Source organism: Oculina patagonica, chromosome 9 (assembly GCF_052425735.1).
Source record: "Oculina patagonica isolate OP01 chromosome 9, crgOcupat, whole genome shotgun sequence".
Taxonomy (NCBI): Eukaryota; Metazoa; Cnidaria; class Anthozoa; order Scleractinia; family Oculinidae; genus Oculina; species Oculina patagonica.
The window spans coordinates 29566831-29582084 of NC_135766.1; the positions used below are offsets into that span (position 1 = coordinate 29566831).

Sequence of the window (15254 nt, forward strand, 5' to 3'; positions counted from 1 at the left end):
TCGTAGTCCGATCTGAAGGTCCCTAATATTTAGGGGCCAGACTTGCCCAACTTGCCCAACTTCCATAAGATGCCACCTAATAATAACAGGCTTTTGCATTCAAAAATATTCTTAGATACATCTTAACCCCTGAAAGGGTCATTAATTTAGCATCATGGTCTTAGGATCCCGAATCCGCAAGACAATTGTAAGGAGTTCTGTCGGATTTTTCAGGAACACACCAACCCAACTTTGAATGGTTGATACTGCACTGTCTGATGTCGATCGGGCAAGCTGCCTAGCACAAAAATTTAACTAGACATTGAATAAATTTTTCAAAAGAAAAGATTTGATTCACATGAATTGATGTTACTATAGCATCGAAACGATGATATGGATTTTGTATATCAGAAGTTTGCTCAACATTGAGACCTTAACATTGAAACTTTAACTTTTGAAATAGTCAATTTACCCGTAAAATCAAGACTGGAAAGTTTGAAAACATTCTAGGGGAGCGTTTTCAAAAATAATTATTAATCGGTTGCATATTTTAAAGCAAAAAGTGTAAAGATTTGCATTCTTTGATGCTAATGACTTCCTGATAAACTAAAAGAGTGTCTTCACGGTATGTTCCAATACGTCATACCTTCATTTGTCTTTCCTTCAAGTTTTCATCCAGTTTGCTTCATTTCATTTCACTTGAGGCAGGCTATATCTTAAAAATGCCCATTTTACTCATACAAAAAACCTCTGCTACGAAAGCATCTATTTAAAAAAAATCAATACATAAAAAATCGATGAAAAGTCTAACATGTAATGTGTTTATCTCCGAGAAGTTCGATTCAAGCGCATTCAACCATTTTAAAGGCGCAAAATAATGATAAACGTATAGTGTATGTAATGCAGTTTTGTATTCTCCATCGAACGTGGAATGAAAAATGGTCTTGTGGAAGAGAAGATGCTGCAAGGTATAAGAACTCTTCAGTCTATTAAAAAGTTAAAAAAAAAAGTATATAAACGAATACAAATATCTAATACCTCAAAACAAATAGGAAACTAAATCATATAGAAATATTAAGTAAAATGAAATATAATTAAAAACAATTCTAAAAAGTGGGTCTTAAACAACGATTTGAATCTATTTAAATGCCTGTCATTGCCTTACTCTTGCGGTAAATTGTTCCATTATTTCGGAGCAGCCGCTGCTACGGTATAGTCTCCTAGTGTCCTTGTAGTCAGACATTTTGGCAGGCTACAGAAGCAAAACTCTTGAAGATCTAAGTTTATATGAGTTGATATCTTTATTTTAATGCTAACCAGTTCACTATGCTTTATTACAGCTACCGGAGGAGAATGATACGGGAGGAAGTTCGGAACAGTGATTTTAAAATGGCCACACTATATAAACCTCGTATTCAAAGAAGAGAAATAGAACAGTAGCTAGTTTTCAATGTTTCGCTGTAGTGGCAGGTGAAGATAAGATAATATAACAATAAAGTGCTGTTCGCTAAAAGAGAATACAGACTTCAGATTTACTTCTCTTTAACCCTTTAAGTGCTAATTTTCTGAAAAAAACGCGTTTTTTTTTTCTTACCGTTAAACTAAATTTTTGGTGCTACGATCCTGATTAGAATTTTCCTCACCTTTGCTTTAAAAGCACTTTTCCACAATGCAAGATTCCATGAAAAAATGTACAAACTTCATTGGTGCGTGCGCATAAGGCAAAATTTTTACTTTTTTTAAATCGTTCCCAATTTTTTTTCTTGCTCTTTTTCCTTTCGTTTTTCTCGGCTTTGTTATTCCCACTCCTTTCTACCCTTGACTTCCTTCCTTCCAAAAAGGTTTTGATGAAACCATTGGTAAACCCTGAAAAGAGGACCTCAATTTTGCACCAAAAACTAATTGTGTTTTTCTCGATAAGCTCTAACAGGATGTAACCGATACGCAAAATGAATAGTTATGTGAAAATGTCAAACGTAGCTCTATCAGTTGCTTATCACCAAAATCTGATGTTCAAATAGATGACGACACAAGTGGTTAATTGACCGCTCTTCTAAATTTTGACAGAAGTCGGCTTTAGCACTAAACGAGTTAAGAAAAAGTAGCCAATATTGCTTTCACGCCAATTTTTGCTTGTTTCAAATTGATTTCTAGGAAAAGAAGCACAATTTGAAATTTGTTAATGACGTCGGTATCAAAAAGTGTCAAAGCTGTCCGAGTACGATTGTTCTTAGACAATTTTGACACGTTTGATATTTATTCCTGCAAATTTTAATTTAATTATTTTAATGATGCGTACAGGGTCTATTAAGGCATAAGCCATCGTTCTGTTGCTTTCAATTTGTATGTTGAAGTCTTTGTATTCATACAATGTGTCCGTCTCGTTAATTTTCAGATCCCGCTTAATACGGACACTTTGGCGTGTCCCTTTGATGTCCGTATTAACGGGATTCCACTGTATCTACATGTGAACGGGCAGCCCAGCCGCTCGTTCATCATTTGGAGGTTCCTTCTTGATGAAGGAATAGCTTGCAAAAACCAAATCTGCAAGGAGGGTGATTTATACACCCTCCTCTCCATTTCTCCTCTTTGTTCCTGGTGGCTGCTGTGAGCATGACGTGAGGTGCCAGTTCCTTTTAAACCCAGCCCTAAACCAATTTATATATCAATTTCATCATTTAAGAGTAATTTTTACCTAGTTTTTATATCATAGCGTATTTTTAAGTAAATTTTCCAATTTTAGATTGTTAGATTTTTACCATTATTTTTAGTTCTTAATTGTATTTTATATTAGAGGGCCACTAGTTTTTCAGTTTTTTACTGTTAGGTGTTCACCCTTTATAAATAAAGTTGATTATTATTATTATTATCGATGATAGTGGATTTCATGTAAGATAAGTGATATAAGTTAAAATTACTAAAACACCTTCGGTCAGAAATTCAAATTTGGAATTGAGAAATCAAAAGAACCATTCAAAAAATCAAACACTTCCATTTGAAAACTTAAAAAGTTTATTTGAGAAATGAAAAACACGATTTTAGAAATCAAAAATCCCACATGAGAATTTCAAAAAACTTATTTGAGAAATCAAAAACACCATTCTGAAAATCAAAATTCCCATTGAGACATCAAAAACACCATTTGAAAATCAAAAATCCAATTTTAGCCATCAAAAACACCATTTTATAAATCAAAATCCAATTTTAGAAAGCAAAAATTCCATTTCAGAAACCGAAATCCCATTTGAGAAATCAAAAGTCCAATTCGAGAAATCAAAACAACATTTTAGAATCAAAAATCCCGTTTGTGAAATGAAAAATAGCCATCAATCAAAAAACCCTTTTGAGAAACCAAAAATTGCAGGATGTTTTCAATTTCAGAAATTGAAATGTAACAATAAAAATCAAATCATGAAATTTAGTAACCAATAAAGCAACATCATAAACCCAAAAAAGTATAAAACCAAACGGCAAATTTTAAACATCAAACCAAGAAATCAAAAATTGACGAGAGAAAACCAATTCAAAAAATAAATAAAAACTAAAAATTTTGAATTCGAAACTAGTACAAAATGATCGAAATGGAAATTAGTAAATCAAGGCAACATATAAAAATATACATGATAAAAAGAAATACAATCAAAAATATATATTTGTTAGTGAAACTTCCCAAACACCTTGTAAGACTGGGATTATAAAACGCAGAAGCAAGCCTGTTCGCAGTTTCAAAACATCGAGGTTCTAGCACCAGTGATTTAACAATGGCAGCAAGGAGTGACCCGATCCAGAACTTCTGTAACAAGATCAAAGCGTATCATGATAAGAAAGAAGAAGAACAATTTTACGATTTCACCATCAAAGACAAAGATGGCGGAGAAATTAAATCTCACAAGTTTCTTCTCGCCTCCCAAATTGAGTACTTTGCCGCTCTGTTCCGCAGAGATGCAAACAAGAGTGAAACCTCATTTGAAGATTTCACGCTCGAAGTGATCAAGAAATGCATCAACTTTCTCTACATTCATGAAATCAACCTAAGAGATTGCAATGTTCAAGATGTGCTCATATTTGCCAACTACATCGATTTTCCAGATGTGATTGACATTTGCACTGACTTTATCACCAAGAACATTGACAAGTCCAACTGTAGCCATGTTATCAATCTTGGTGCAGCTCATGGAATGGATAAGTTGGTTGAGGCAGGAGTCTTGTACGCTGTAAGAAACTTCAGACAAAGTCTCGAAGATCTTGATGACCTCACCAAAGGGAACACCTCAAGCTTAATTACTAAACTTGCTGATAGGCAACAAGAAAGAGACACGATCATGACAGGAGATCAGTGGAATATTAATCGACTGAAAAACTCTCTATCAGCACCACTGGAAGAAAACATCTTCCACGCTCGCAGCTCTTCAATATACGAGGAGGATTTACGTCTCTTTGCACCAATCTTAGCTGTGAATGGTGAAATTGCACCCGGTCATACCTACTACTTCCACTCTCAACTTGAGAATCAACCATGGCTGGAAGTGAAGCTGCCATCCCCCGTACTGATCTCGTCCGTGTCCATCGTCAACCGTCACGACGGCTGGCGCGAATGACTGAGAAATTTGGAGGTCAGAGCTGGGATGGAGCCTGTACCTGAGGGATTCACTAAGAACGATAGGGGAGAAGATGCCAACAAGAAACTGGAGGTTAACTCCCGGTGTGGATACTTTGCTGGCCCAGCTGACAATCGTTCACGCGAGGAACATGTCATCATGTTTAACAAACCTACCCTTGCACAGTACATCACTCTGCAGATTCTGGAGAAACAATATCTACAAATAAACGGCATTAGAATCAACGGAGGCGACTTACTCGATTATCGGGGATATTTTTGATTTGCCTGTGCTGTGTTTTGGTGTAGGACGGTATTTTTCATGGCAAAAAATAATGACAAAAATTATGACGTCAGAAACGGCCTTAAAGCATTTTTTGGAAACCATCTTAGAAGGATACCTATAATACAGAGCCTAGTTGTTTAAACGGTGGATAACGCTATCCACCTAGGAGTAGCATCATATATGCAAGTATCTCAGAGAAATAGTTGCAAAAGCAAAACAAAAAAAGGAATAATAGGTAATTTAGGGGAGCAGGGATGGCGCAGTGGTGAGAGCGCTCGCCTCCCACCAATGTGACCCGGGTTCGATTCCGGCCCGGTGCCATATGTAGGTTGAGCTGCCTCGTCCCCATGCGCCGATTGGCCGGACGTTGAGGCGATAAGGCGGGAAAACAGGGAGCGCGGGGGTTAACAGGCCCAGAACGCCAAGCGAACCGTGCACGTCAGTCCCACAACGCCAACCGTGCACGACCAAGGACGAGGACGCCTGGGGACGAGGCAGTAGGTTGAGTTTGTTGTTGGTTCTCGTCCTTGCTCCGAGGGTTTTTCTCCGGGTTCTCCGGTTTTCCTCCCTCCACAAAAATCGATCGGGAATCCGAGGGCCACAGGTTTGTCAGTCGCAAGACTGTTACGTGCTACCCTCGTAAAATAAAGACGATTTTATTTATTTATAATTAAATTTGAAAAGTACTTCCTTGGCAAAACGAAGTCCTTAATTCGTCAGTTAGAGTATTCCAATATTTCACAGCAATGAGTCTTAGAATATGTTTGCCATAATTTAAAGTGTTTACATGTCTTTGCTGTAGTTCTTTATTAGGCCTCTTAATCCATAGGCGTTTATAGTTAAAAAAAATGTAATGTACGCAGGTTTTGCGCCACGGAGAGATATATAGAGCGATCCTAGCGATCGTGGTATCAAGAAGAAAATGATAGTTGCTGATGGAACAGTCAATATCGAAACACAAGGTGCTATATTAGAAGTAAGGCTGTATTCCAAATCTAAAACGCTTTTACTTTGCACTGGGATATTTTTTATTTTACAGTTGGCCTGTAGGGCCATTTTATTTTGTGATTTGTTTATGGGTTAGAGACTGTTGTGAGTGTTTTGTTGACAAATACACGCACGCGCTGGCCGCACAATGAATCTGAGTACACTGCAAGCGATCATCCGACTTAACGAACTTCAAACAATAATGTTAAAAAATAAGACGTGTAGTAGTACATAATTACACGGGATTAGATCAATAATGTAAAAATCACAAATAAGCCGTACAAAAAGTAAAGCTTACAATGGTTCATAAAATCGTTCATCAGCTGTGGTTGTTCATGAATACAGTCAGCGAAAAGTTTGTTCAAAGCAAGTCGATGGCTTTCACAATCGAGCAACAAGCAAGTCAACCGCACACAAAAAATGTATTTATTGAGCTTCAGTTTACCTTTGAACATGAAAGCGCTTCAAGTTGTTATCCTCTTCGATTTTGTTTGGTATTGGATCGTTGATAATTTGACGAATATATTTTTCTTCCACTTCTGCAAGCCTTGAAGCTGAAGACACTTTCAATAATGCACGATTTTTGTGCGTTATTGTCAATACTGCACTGTCGGAGTTTGCTGACGACAGGTAAAGCAAAATCACGTGATCTATTTTAACCAATTGCGCGCGTGAACAGTGGACAGTGAACGAAGATTGTATATTAATGCAGAATATATCATAATAAGTTAATTTGTTATTGCTGCCGTCAACTACCTTGATCAAAACAGAAGGTTCTAATTATAAAGATATTTAACCAGGGAGCTCACATTATTCAGTGAGGCCCTGCAAATTAAAAACTAAATTAAAATCAAAAAGTTAAGATAGTTTAAAAATTGTAAAAAAGCTACAATAATAAAATGTACAATGTCAAGATCGCAGTAAAGAGAAAAGGTTCTCAATGTTTACTTCTTGAAAGTTTGAAAGGCTCCTCAAAATTACGTTTTCCGTATTTATGACTTCACATGTTTTATTTTGTTCTTTTTAACCGCAATACCGTATGTACAGTATAAAAAAATCGTATGTTCTTATAATAGGAAGGAAGGGACGGGTCTCAAAATTTCACTGAGACGGGCATAAATGCTCCAAGTTCCCCTCTCCATTCTCTCCATACGTTGTAGTTATTCCTTATATTTATAATATATAGTTCTAGTGGAGACCTTTCAGTTACCGGCTCAGTGACGCTTCATCTTTCTTTCCACGTGTACATAATTGTTCGTCGTAAACAAAATAGACACAACCTCCCAGAATTCGCCATTTTATCTGTTGCCCTAAGCTCCAGGTCTTTTCATGGCGACAGGAAGTGCTGACATTCTTTCGGTTAGCGAGAGAAGGAAATGTTAGCAAAACGAAAATGAAAACGAAAATCGGAAGTTCGAATTCGTCTTAGGAACTGACGGAAAACGCAAACGGAAGTTTAATTCTGTTTACCGATGTCATAGGAAAATGAAAACTGACAAAAACGGAAGTTCGAGCTTCGTTTTCCAATGTCATAGGAAAACTAAAAACGAATTCAAAATAGGAGTTAAAATTTTGTTTTCTTAGTAAGGCACAAGCCATCCTAGTCACTACCTTCTACGCACCAATCTCGTCCCTCCCAATAACTCATTCTTGCGCACGCAAAAATGAATAAGTTAAAAACACATTCTGTCGTTGTGAATCACTTGCGTACCTATGTTCGTATGTTTTCGTGTGTTACTCCGCCATATTTTAGTCATGATCGGTTTTGCTAGCGCGCTACCATTTCTCAGCCGGTGCCAGAACAAAGCTTCTTACGTGATAGCATCCATATCTGTTCTCAACAAATGCCCGCCATTTCCTTTGTGATGTCATACGGGAAAAAATACAATTCAATTTCTATTGAATTGTATTGATTTCATGCCCGACAGACCCCCCTCCCCCACCCCTGTGGGGGTATGATTGTGGACGTACGTCCGAGGGTTAAGAGTTGTTTCCAAGTTAAAAATAGCTCCCAATCAGAATTTTTAAAGATGCTATAGTTACGCGTGAAATCGCTTCGAAGAAACGGAAGCTGTTATAGGGTTGTGGTGGTAAGAAACTCTTTTTTATTATTTTGTTGAATTAACTAAGCTCCTGCTATAAATGAAAAATCGAACGACCTTCTCGTGATTTTTTTAAAGTTCGCAAATTTTTTCCGCCAACTTTTGTTGTTGTTCGATTTTGAAAGCTTTTATAGAAACAGTAACAATTGAAATATATACAGTGGAACCCTGATATAACGATATGCCAAGGGAGCAGTAAAATAATATCGTTATATCGAAGTATCGTTATATGGAAACTCCCGATATTTAACAATTATTCTTTGAAATCGAGGTGAATAGTGGTAGAATATTCACCGAGCCGCGGAGCGGCGAGGTGAATATTCTGCCGCTATTCACCGAGATTTCAAAGAATAATTGTTTTAGTATATACACACGAAGTGATCTCAACAGCAAGCGATCTCAAAGTTTTCAGGAAACCATTTAAAGTCGATTTAATTGACCTCTCAATTCATGCGTGGAAAACCTACATACAAGCGGCACTAACCGACATGCGCGAAACAGTTTACAGAATCTTCAAACATGGCAAATCTAGTTAAACTTCGATAAAATCCTCGTCACAATCTAGCAAAATGGTCCTTTAACACCACTCAAACCTGCAATCTGAATCAAAAACCTGCTTGCAAAACATTTTGACCGTTGAATCAAAGCTTTTGAAGTTCACTTGAATTGAAAATTGAAAGAGCAGTTGGCGAAGGATCCACCTGAAAGTTTGGATTATACTGAATGTGTGCAGAACTGTGGTGAAAACTGGATGTTTTCTTGCACAAAGACGTTTTCCTGAATATTCGTGGAGGATCTTGGTTGAATAACACTTGATGTTGCTGCCGATAAATCTGCGGTATTCATTTCTGCCGATGCCGGGCGAAGAGCGACTTGACGGTAAGCAATTGTTTATCGTTTTAGTACTCGAGTTGTGTGGACATTGTGCTGCAAATTGCGAAATATGTAGTCTTCTCTTACTTTGAAAACCATCAGGCCAAATTTCTTATCCTTTTTTTGTCTTTTCTGGTTCAGCATCTTCTTGTATTCTTAGTATTTGCGATTCAGAAACGCCGGCGAAACGCGAGTTTACGCCGGCCATTTTGTTTCAGTTTGGATCAAGCATTATTCACTCCGTAGGGAGTGAATAATGCTCATTATTAAATTTTCAGCCACGGATATTGCATTTCTAGCATTCTGATTGGTTCACTCAATCCCGGTTGTCAGCTCGTATACCTTAGTTTGACCTTATTTGGAAAATGATTGCGTTACTGTTGCCAAACTAAAATTTTTCTGCGGGAAGCGACAGTTCCATCAAAATGGTTTTGAACAGCAAATTTGGCGAGCTTTATGAACAAGAAATAATTAGCGGTGCCTACAAAAACCAAAGAAATGCCATAGTAAATTAAACTACGCAAAACAAAAGGATAGATGCGAAAAGTGTAATTAATAATACTTTTAAACTGAACGCACAGCAAGAGCGAGTGAATAAAGTATAAAAGCAGCAAATAATTTACGAAAGAACGGCAAACTGACACAGTTTCATTCAGTGTACGTCATAAATCTAGGCTCAGCACTTCAGTAAAGTTTGTTACCTTTCAATCTTGGTTTTGTCCTTTCATACTTTAGTAAACCTGTTCCACTTTGAGCTCAATTTCGCTTCAAATAATATAGCAGTCTTGATGACAGCCGTGGAGCCGTAAAGAAGTACAAATTAAACACTTGCCTCGTTCGACTTGCACAAGACTTGTAGTTTCCAGAAAAGGTTTTGCTTCGGATCTTCTCGTAAATCTTAACTGTTGTCACAATTTCCATGATATTTAGACGACTTTAGAGGGGATTGTTTGAGGAAAATCTTCTGAAGAAAACTCTCTTGCTCGCTTTCCTCGTATGTTTCATTCAACTCAAGAAGTGAACACCGCGCCAGAAATTTTCGCGCCTCCTCATACTATCACTTCGTTTACATCAAAATGAAATGTCCATTCGATTTTCAAGTTCAGTGAACTTGAGAAGAATTTAATAAAACAATTATTCCATTCGCCCTTGTTGGATACGAGTCGTTATAGCCAACTCGGCGCTTCGCGCCTCGTTGGCTATTTACCACCTCGTATCCAACGCGGACTCATGGAATAATTGTTAATTAGCCCGAGATAGCGAACCAATCAGATTGCTTGAAACACCAAGATCACTGAGTGTGTATATACTAAAACGATATGTCCGTAAAATAACCGAAAATATCGTTAAATCGGGGTAAACCTAACAAGTACTTTTTACTGCTCATAAGAGGAGGATAAAGAGAATAATTTTGACAAGAAAGCTTAGAACACAGTATCATTTTCGTATTGCATCGTACAAAGCTGTTTTTAGAAACGTCAGAGATGACTCGATTACCGTAATGTTATTGCATTAAATTCGATGTTTTGCAAACAAAATGTGACGGTGTACTGATAATATCGTTATATCGGGAGGATTTTACGTTCGGTCCGCTAAATTCTCATCGTTATATCGGGAATATCCAGAATATCGTTATATCGAACATCGTTATATCGGGGTACCGTCCCATACATTTTACTGTAACTTTTGCCGGGACATAGAATATTCATCGTTATATCAGGAATATCGTTATATCGAGGATCGTTATATCGGGGTTCCACTGTAGAAAGAATCTATTAAAATATGTAGAAGAGATCTTTTACAATAGGGCTTTTAATTTACGGTAAATGCAAAAGTCATTTTGCTTTCTATAATATCAATCGTTTGCATCTGACGACTTTTTCCCCTTGCAATCTCGACACAGTAACAAACAGCCGAATGACAAGAATAGAGAAAACCATCGTCAAAGAATTTTTTTCTGGCTGGTACAAAATATAAATAATTGAAATGCAACAAACGTGTGTGTTACCTTATTATAGGAATATAACGAAGCATTTTAACAACGCGAACAAAATTAACGCGTAATAAAATTAACGCGAATTTAAGAAACGTTCTGGTTAAATGCTTGTAGTAAACGTGTTTACATCAATAAAATTAACGAGAATTTCTGAAATTCGCGTTAATAACATTTAACGTTAATTTCCTATAATAAGGTAAATTGCAACAATTAGCACACGACGTCAGCAGACAGAATTATGGAGCTCAGAATTCAAGTGTTTTTCTCGTTGGAAGTTGGGGGTTGGAACTGGCACGCCGAACCATAACAATTAAAGGGAACAGTGTTAGAAACCCTCTCGGTCCAATACTTAGGAATATTAGACCGGCAATTAAGTATTCTGATTATTTGATATTAATTATTGGCCGTCTCAGTCGTGTGATAAACTTGAATATTAAATTTGCTCCATCATGCTGAGTCACAGATGAACTGGCAAGTTTTTGCTAGCGGAGGAAAGTAACTTTTCACCGGCTACACCCAGGGAAAAGAGGTGAGAACGAGTAACTTTCTCGCTTTTTCTTCATTTCTGGGTCGACGAACCGGCTATACTAAGGGAAAATACAGATTTTTCGTAGTTTAAGATGAATATTGTTACGTTATTACGTTGTTACGCCAAGCGATTGCAGTGTATGCCAACATTCATTAAAGTCGATCGAATATTGTAGCATAATCAGTTTGTATTATAGTTGCTCTATTATGTTCTTATACTTCATTGGTGTGGTTTTGTCGTAGTTCAGTACGGCTTACTACAAACATTGGTCTAACTTATCAGTCAGTATGTACAGATATATATTGTGGTGCTAAGTAAAGAACAAATCACGTTCTCACTCTTAGTCTGCGTCCGTATTGTCCTAGAAAATTGCGCGATACCCATAAACTACCTGTAATATGTAAGCGGGATTTAATAATGGCATAATGTGTTCTATATAAAGCTGGTTTGCTTTCTGCAGGGAACAATGATGTATACTGTATGTGCATAAAGTGTGTAGTTATCGGCTCTTGTTATTGTTGTTGCTGTTGTTGTTTTTGTTGATACTAAAATTTAAGTAGGGTATACGGAATTTTCATGCAGTAACATAGGCTTGCCTGATTTACTGACTTTGAAACAGGCTGATAAAAGATCCTGCACTTTTCTTCAACATTGACCTTTTCTTATTTTCTACGTCCTCATACAAGCTAGCCATGTGCCTGGAGGGAAGGACTTCGATGACGGGGGTTAAATTGACGGAAAGGTACCGGAATCTCGCTTGATGGGCAAGGGGCAGATCCATTTTTAATTTAACCAATTCTAAAAGAACACATACATATTGATGAGTTCAAATAATAAATGTGACAAAACTAAAAGATCAGTTGACTGACAAAAAAGTTCCTGTACGACATTTCGACTCAATGCTCTAAAAGGTACAGCGATAATTTTAACGGTAGTCGATCATTTAAGCTCCAGAAGCGGTACCAATCCACGAATTCCATCCCCTAAGTACGAAAAGCACACAACTTATTTTTACATGAAAATGTCCAGTCTAAGGTGTTGATTTTCGTTTCCCGTTTCTGCAGAATGCCCTTTGGATGAAATGAAGAAAAATGTCTGATTACAGTTTTTCTTATTGCAGGTAATAATGGCATCAGCGGTTAACCGAATCAAGAACTTCTGCAACAACATAAAAGCATACCATGCAAAAAGAGAAGAAGAACAGTTTTATGATTTCACCATCAAAGATAAGGATGGCAAGGAAATAATATCTCATAAGTTTCTTCTCGCCTCCCAAAGCAAATACTTCGCCGCTCTGTTCCGCAGAGATCCAACTGCATGCGAAACCTCTTTTAAAGATTTCTCGCTCGACGTGATCAAGAAATGCATCGACTACTTCTACATTCATGAAATCAGCCTAACAAGTAAAAATGTTCAGGATGTGCTTATATTTGCCGACTTCGTCAATCTTACAGAGGTGACTGACATTTGCACTGACTTTATCATCAAGAACATCGACCATTCCAATTGTGGCCATGTTATCAATTTTGGTAACGCTTATGGCATTGATAAATTGGTTGAGGCAGGAGTCTTTTTCGCTTTGAAGAAACTTAAATTAAGTATTATCAGTCTTGATAAGTTCACCAATGGTGTTATCAATAAGAAAGTTGCCAGTTTGCAGATTTTGCAGAAGGAGCGAGTGACGATCATGAAAAAGGAACAATGGGACATTAATCGACTGAAGATATTTCTGTCCGCACCAGAAGAAGAAATTGACTTTCAGGTCCGCTGTTCTTCAGTGTATAGTGGCAAATCAAGTTACTGGGGACCAAGATTTGCTATTAATGGTGAACTTGCGGCCAATAGCATGTACTTCTTCCACTCTGAACTTGAAAATCATCCTTGGCTGGAGGTGAAGTTTCCATCCCCTGTGCTGGTCTCGTCTGTGACTATTGTGAACCGTCTAAACGGTTATCAGGAAAGGCTAAGAAATCTGGAGGTCAGAGCTGGGATAGAACCTGTCCCTGAGGGATTCACTGCGTATGATAGAGGACTTGAAGGCAACAAGAAACTGGAGGTTAACTCTCGGTGTGGACATTTTGCTGGACCAGCTCGCAATCTTAATGAATATGTCACCATCACGTTTGACCATCCTACCCTTGCACAGTACATCACTCTGCAGATTCTGGATAAAGAATATTTACAAATAAACGGCATTGGAATCAACGAAGGTGACTTACTGAATTATCAGGGCTATTTGTATAGTAGGTGATTTCGTGTGCAATTTGAAATTAATACGTAGGAGTAAACTTCTCAACTTCCAGTATCAAAGACTGATGTTCCAAAGATTCTGACTGAGCTGGCTCAAATACTTCAGAAGACTTTCCAAATTGACCCGGAGACGTTCGAAAATGTTCCAAACATCACTTGAACCATCAGTCACAAATTGTACGAGATCGTGTGATTTCCTATGTTGCAAACTGCATTTCGTGACGTTTTTATTAGTGTTACTTTTTAAGTATAAAAATACATATTTTTACGAAATCATGTTACAGCTTAAAAGAGGGTAGCTGAGATTTTAGTCAATTAAATTTTAACTGTCAGCTGAAAAATGACGCGCTTTTAAACTGAATATAGTTATGATCCGAGATCTGAAAAATTTACTTATAGCTGCGAAATGGGCTGAAATGTTAACTGAGGTTTCAGCACCCCCATTCAGACCTTATTGGAAAAACTGTCCTCTGTATAAAAGTAAAGAGGAATGTTCAAAACATTACAGGCCTAACTAATCCTGTGTAATATCTTTCAAATGCATCAAGCTCTGTTTTACTGAGTTCACGAGGCCGTAATTTCTACGGTAACCCTTTATAAATGTACACTTACTTCGCCTTTGATTCGTCTAAATATAATCACGAAAAACTCATTAATTTTAATGACTGTTTTTATGACTCACAGTTTAACTGTTCGTTTCATTTAAGGCGCAGGAAAAGCTACTTTGTTTGAATATTTATAGCATGCTGCTGCGTGCTTGTTTTTACAGCAAACCACGTAATTATATAAATAAGCTAAACGCTCTTAATTTTTTAATGAGAATGTCATTCATTTTTTCGACGTTTTTGCTTGTTTACAAGCAAAAATGGTAGAATAGGGGTTAGTAGACAAAATTTGGATCCACATATTTGTAAACTCTCAAGGGACTTTTTTAATTTCTCAAGGGACTGTTTTAATTTCTCAAGGGATTACTTTCCGCTGTGGGTGATCACTTGCGATTTCGTGGAAAAAGCGTGACTTGTCACATTTACAAACGTTATATAACAATTTTAAAAGTGACATGTCAGCTTTCTTATCTCAACGCACGTGTGTCTGAAAGGCGATCTATAAAAAGCGTCGCACAAACAATGGATTGCGTAACTAAAACACGAATAAATAATCACTAGCACTTACATCGCGTTGAGAGCAATGTTGCATGAATCGGCTTTACAACATGCGATAGTATCTACGCAGTTCGAGTGGAATTTCAGTCAAAGACAGCACAATTCTTTCGTATTTCATCTTCAAATAATTATAATTCGAAAGCATTCACTGTATATGTGGCTTTTGTTTAATCCTGGGTCTTGATATCCGACCCTCGCCGAGCCTAGACAAAACGCAGCTTGAGTGTAACGATTTGTTTACGCAATGTTTTCTCCGACAGTAGTCGGAAATATCCGTATTTTTTTTCGTGCTTTTTAACTCGGAAAAGAGTTGAAGTGGGCGAAGTGAATTCACTCCATCACTCCTTCACTCGTTTCCTGTTATACATATGCACGCAATGCGTGCAAGTGTTTTAAGGCCTCTAGAGAATTAGACCTTTTCTCTGATACCTACATTTCTTGTTAAATTACATAAAATTAACATGCTTAGTCACCAACCGAAATATTGTATTC

At 37.3% G+C, this 15254-nt stretch overlaps 1 protein-coding gene and 1 pseudogene across 1 annotated transcript; both read left to right on the top strand.

Annotated features, from left to right (window-relative positions):
• The first annotated feature begins 3680 nt into the window (after nt 1-3680).
• Nucleotides 3681-4894, top strand: LOC144664748 (uncharacterized; annotated as a pseudogene).
• A 7581-nt stretch (nt 4895-12475) lies between these two features.
• LOC144666681 (uncharacterized) lies at nt 12476-13600 on the top strand. Its single transcript, XM_078528068.1, has one exon. It carries the CDS (start codon nt 12476-12478, stop codon nt 13598-13600), a length of 1125 nt encoding a protein of 374 aa, XP_078384194.1.
• The last annotated feature ends 1654 nt before the right edge of the window (nt 13601-15254 follow it).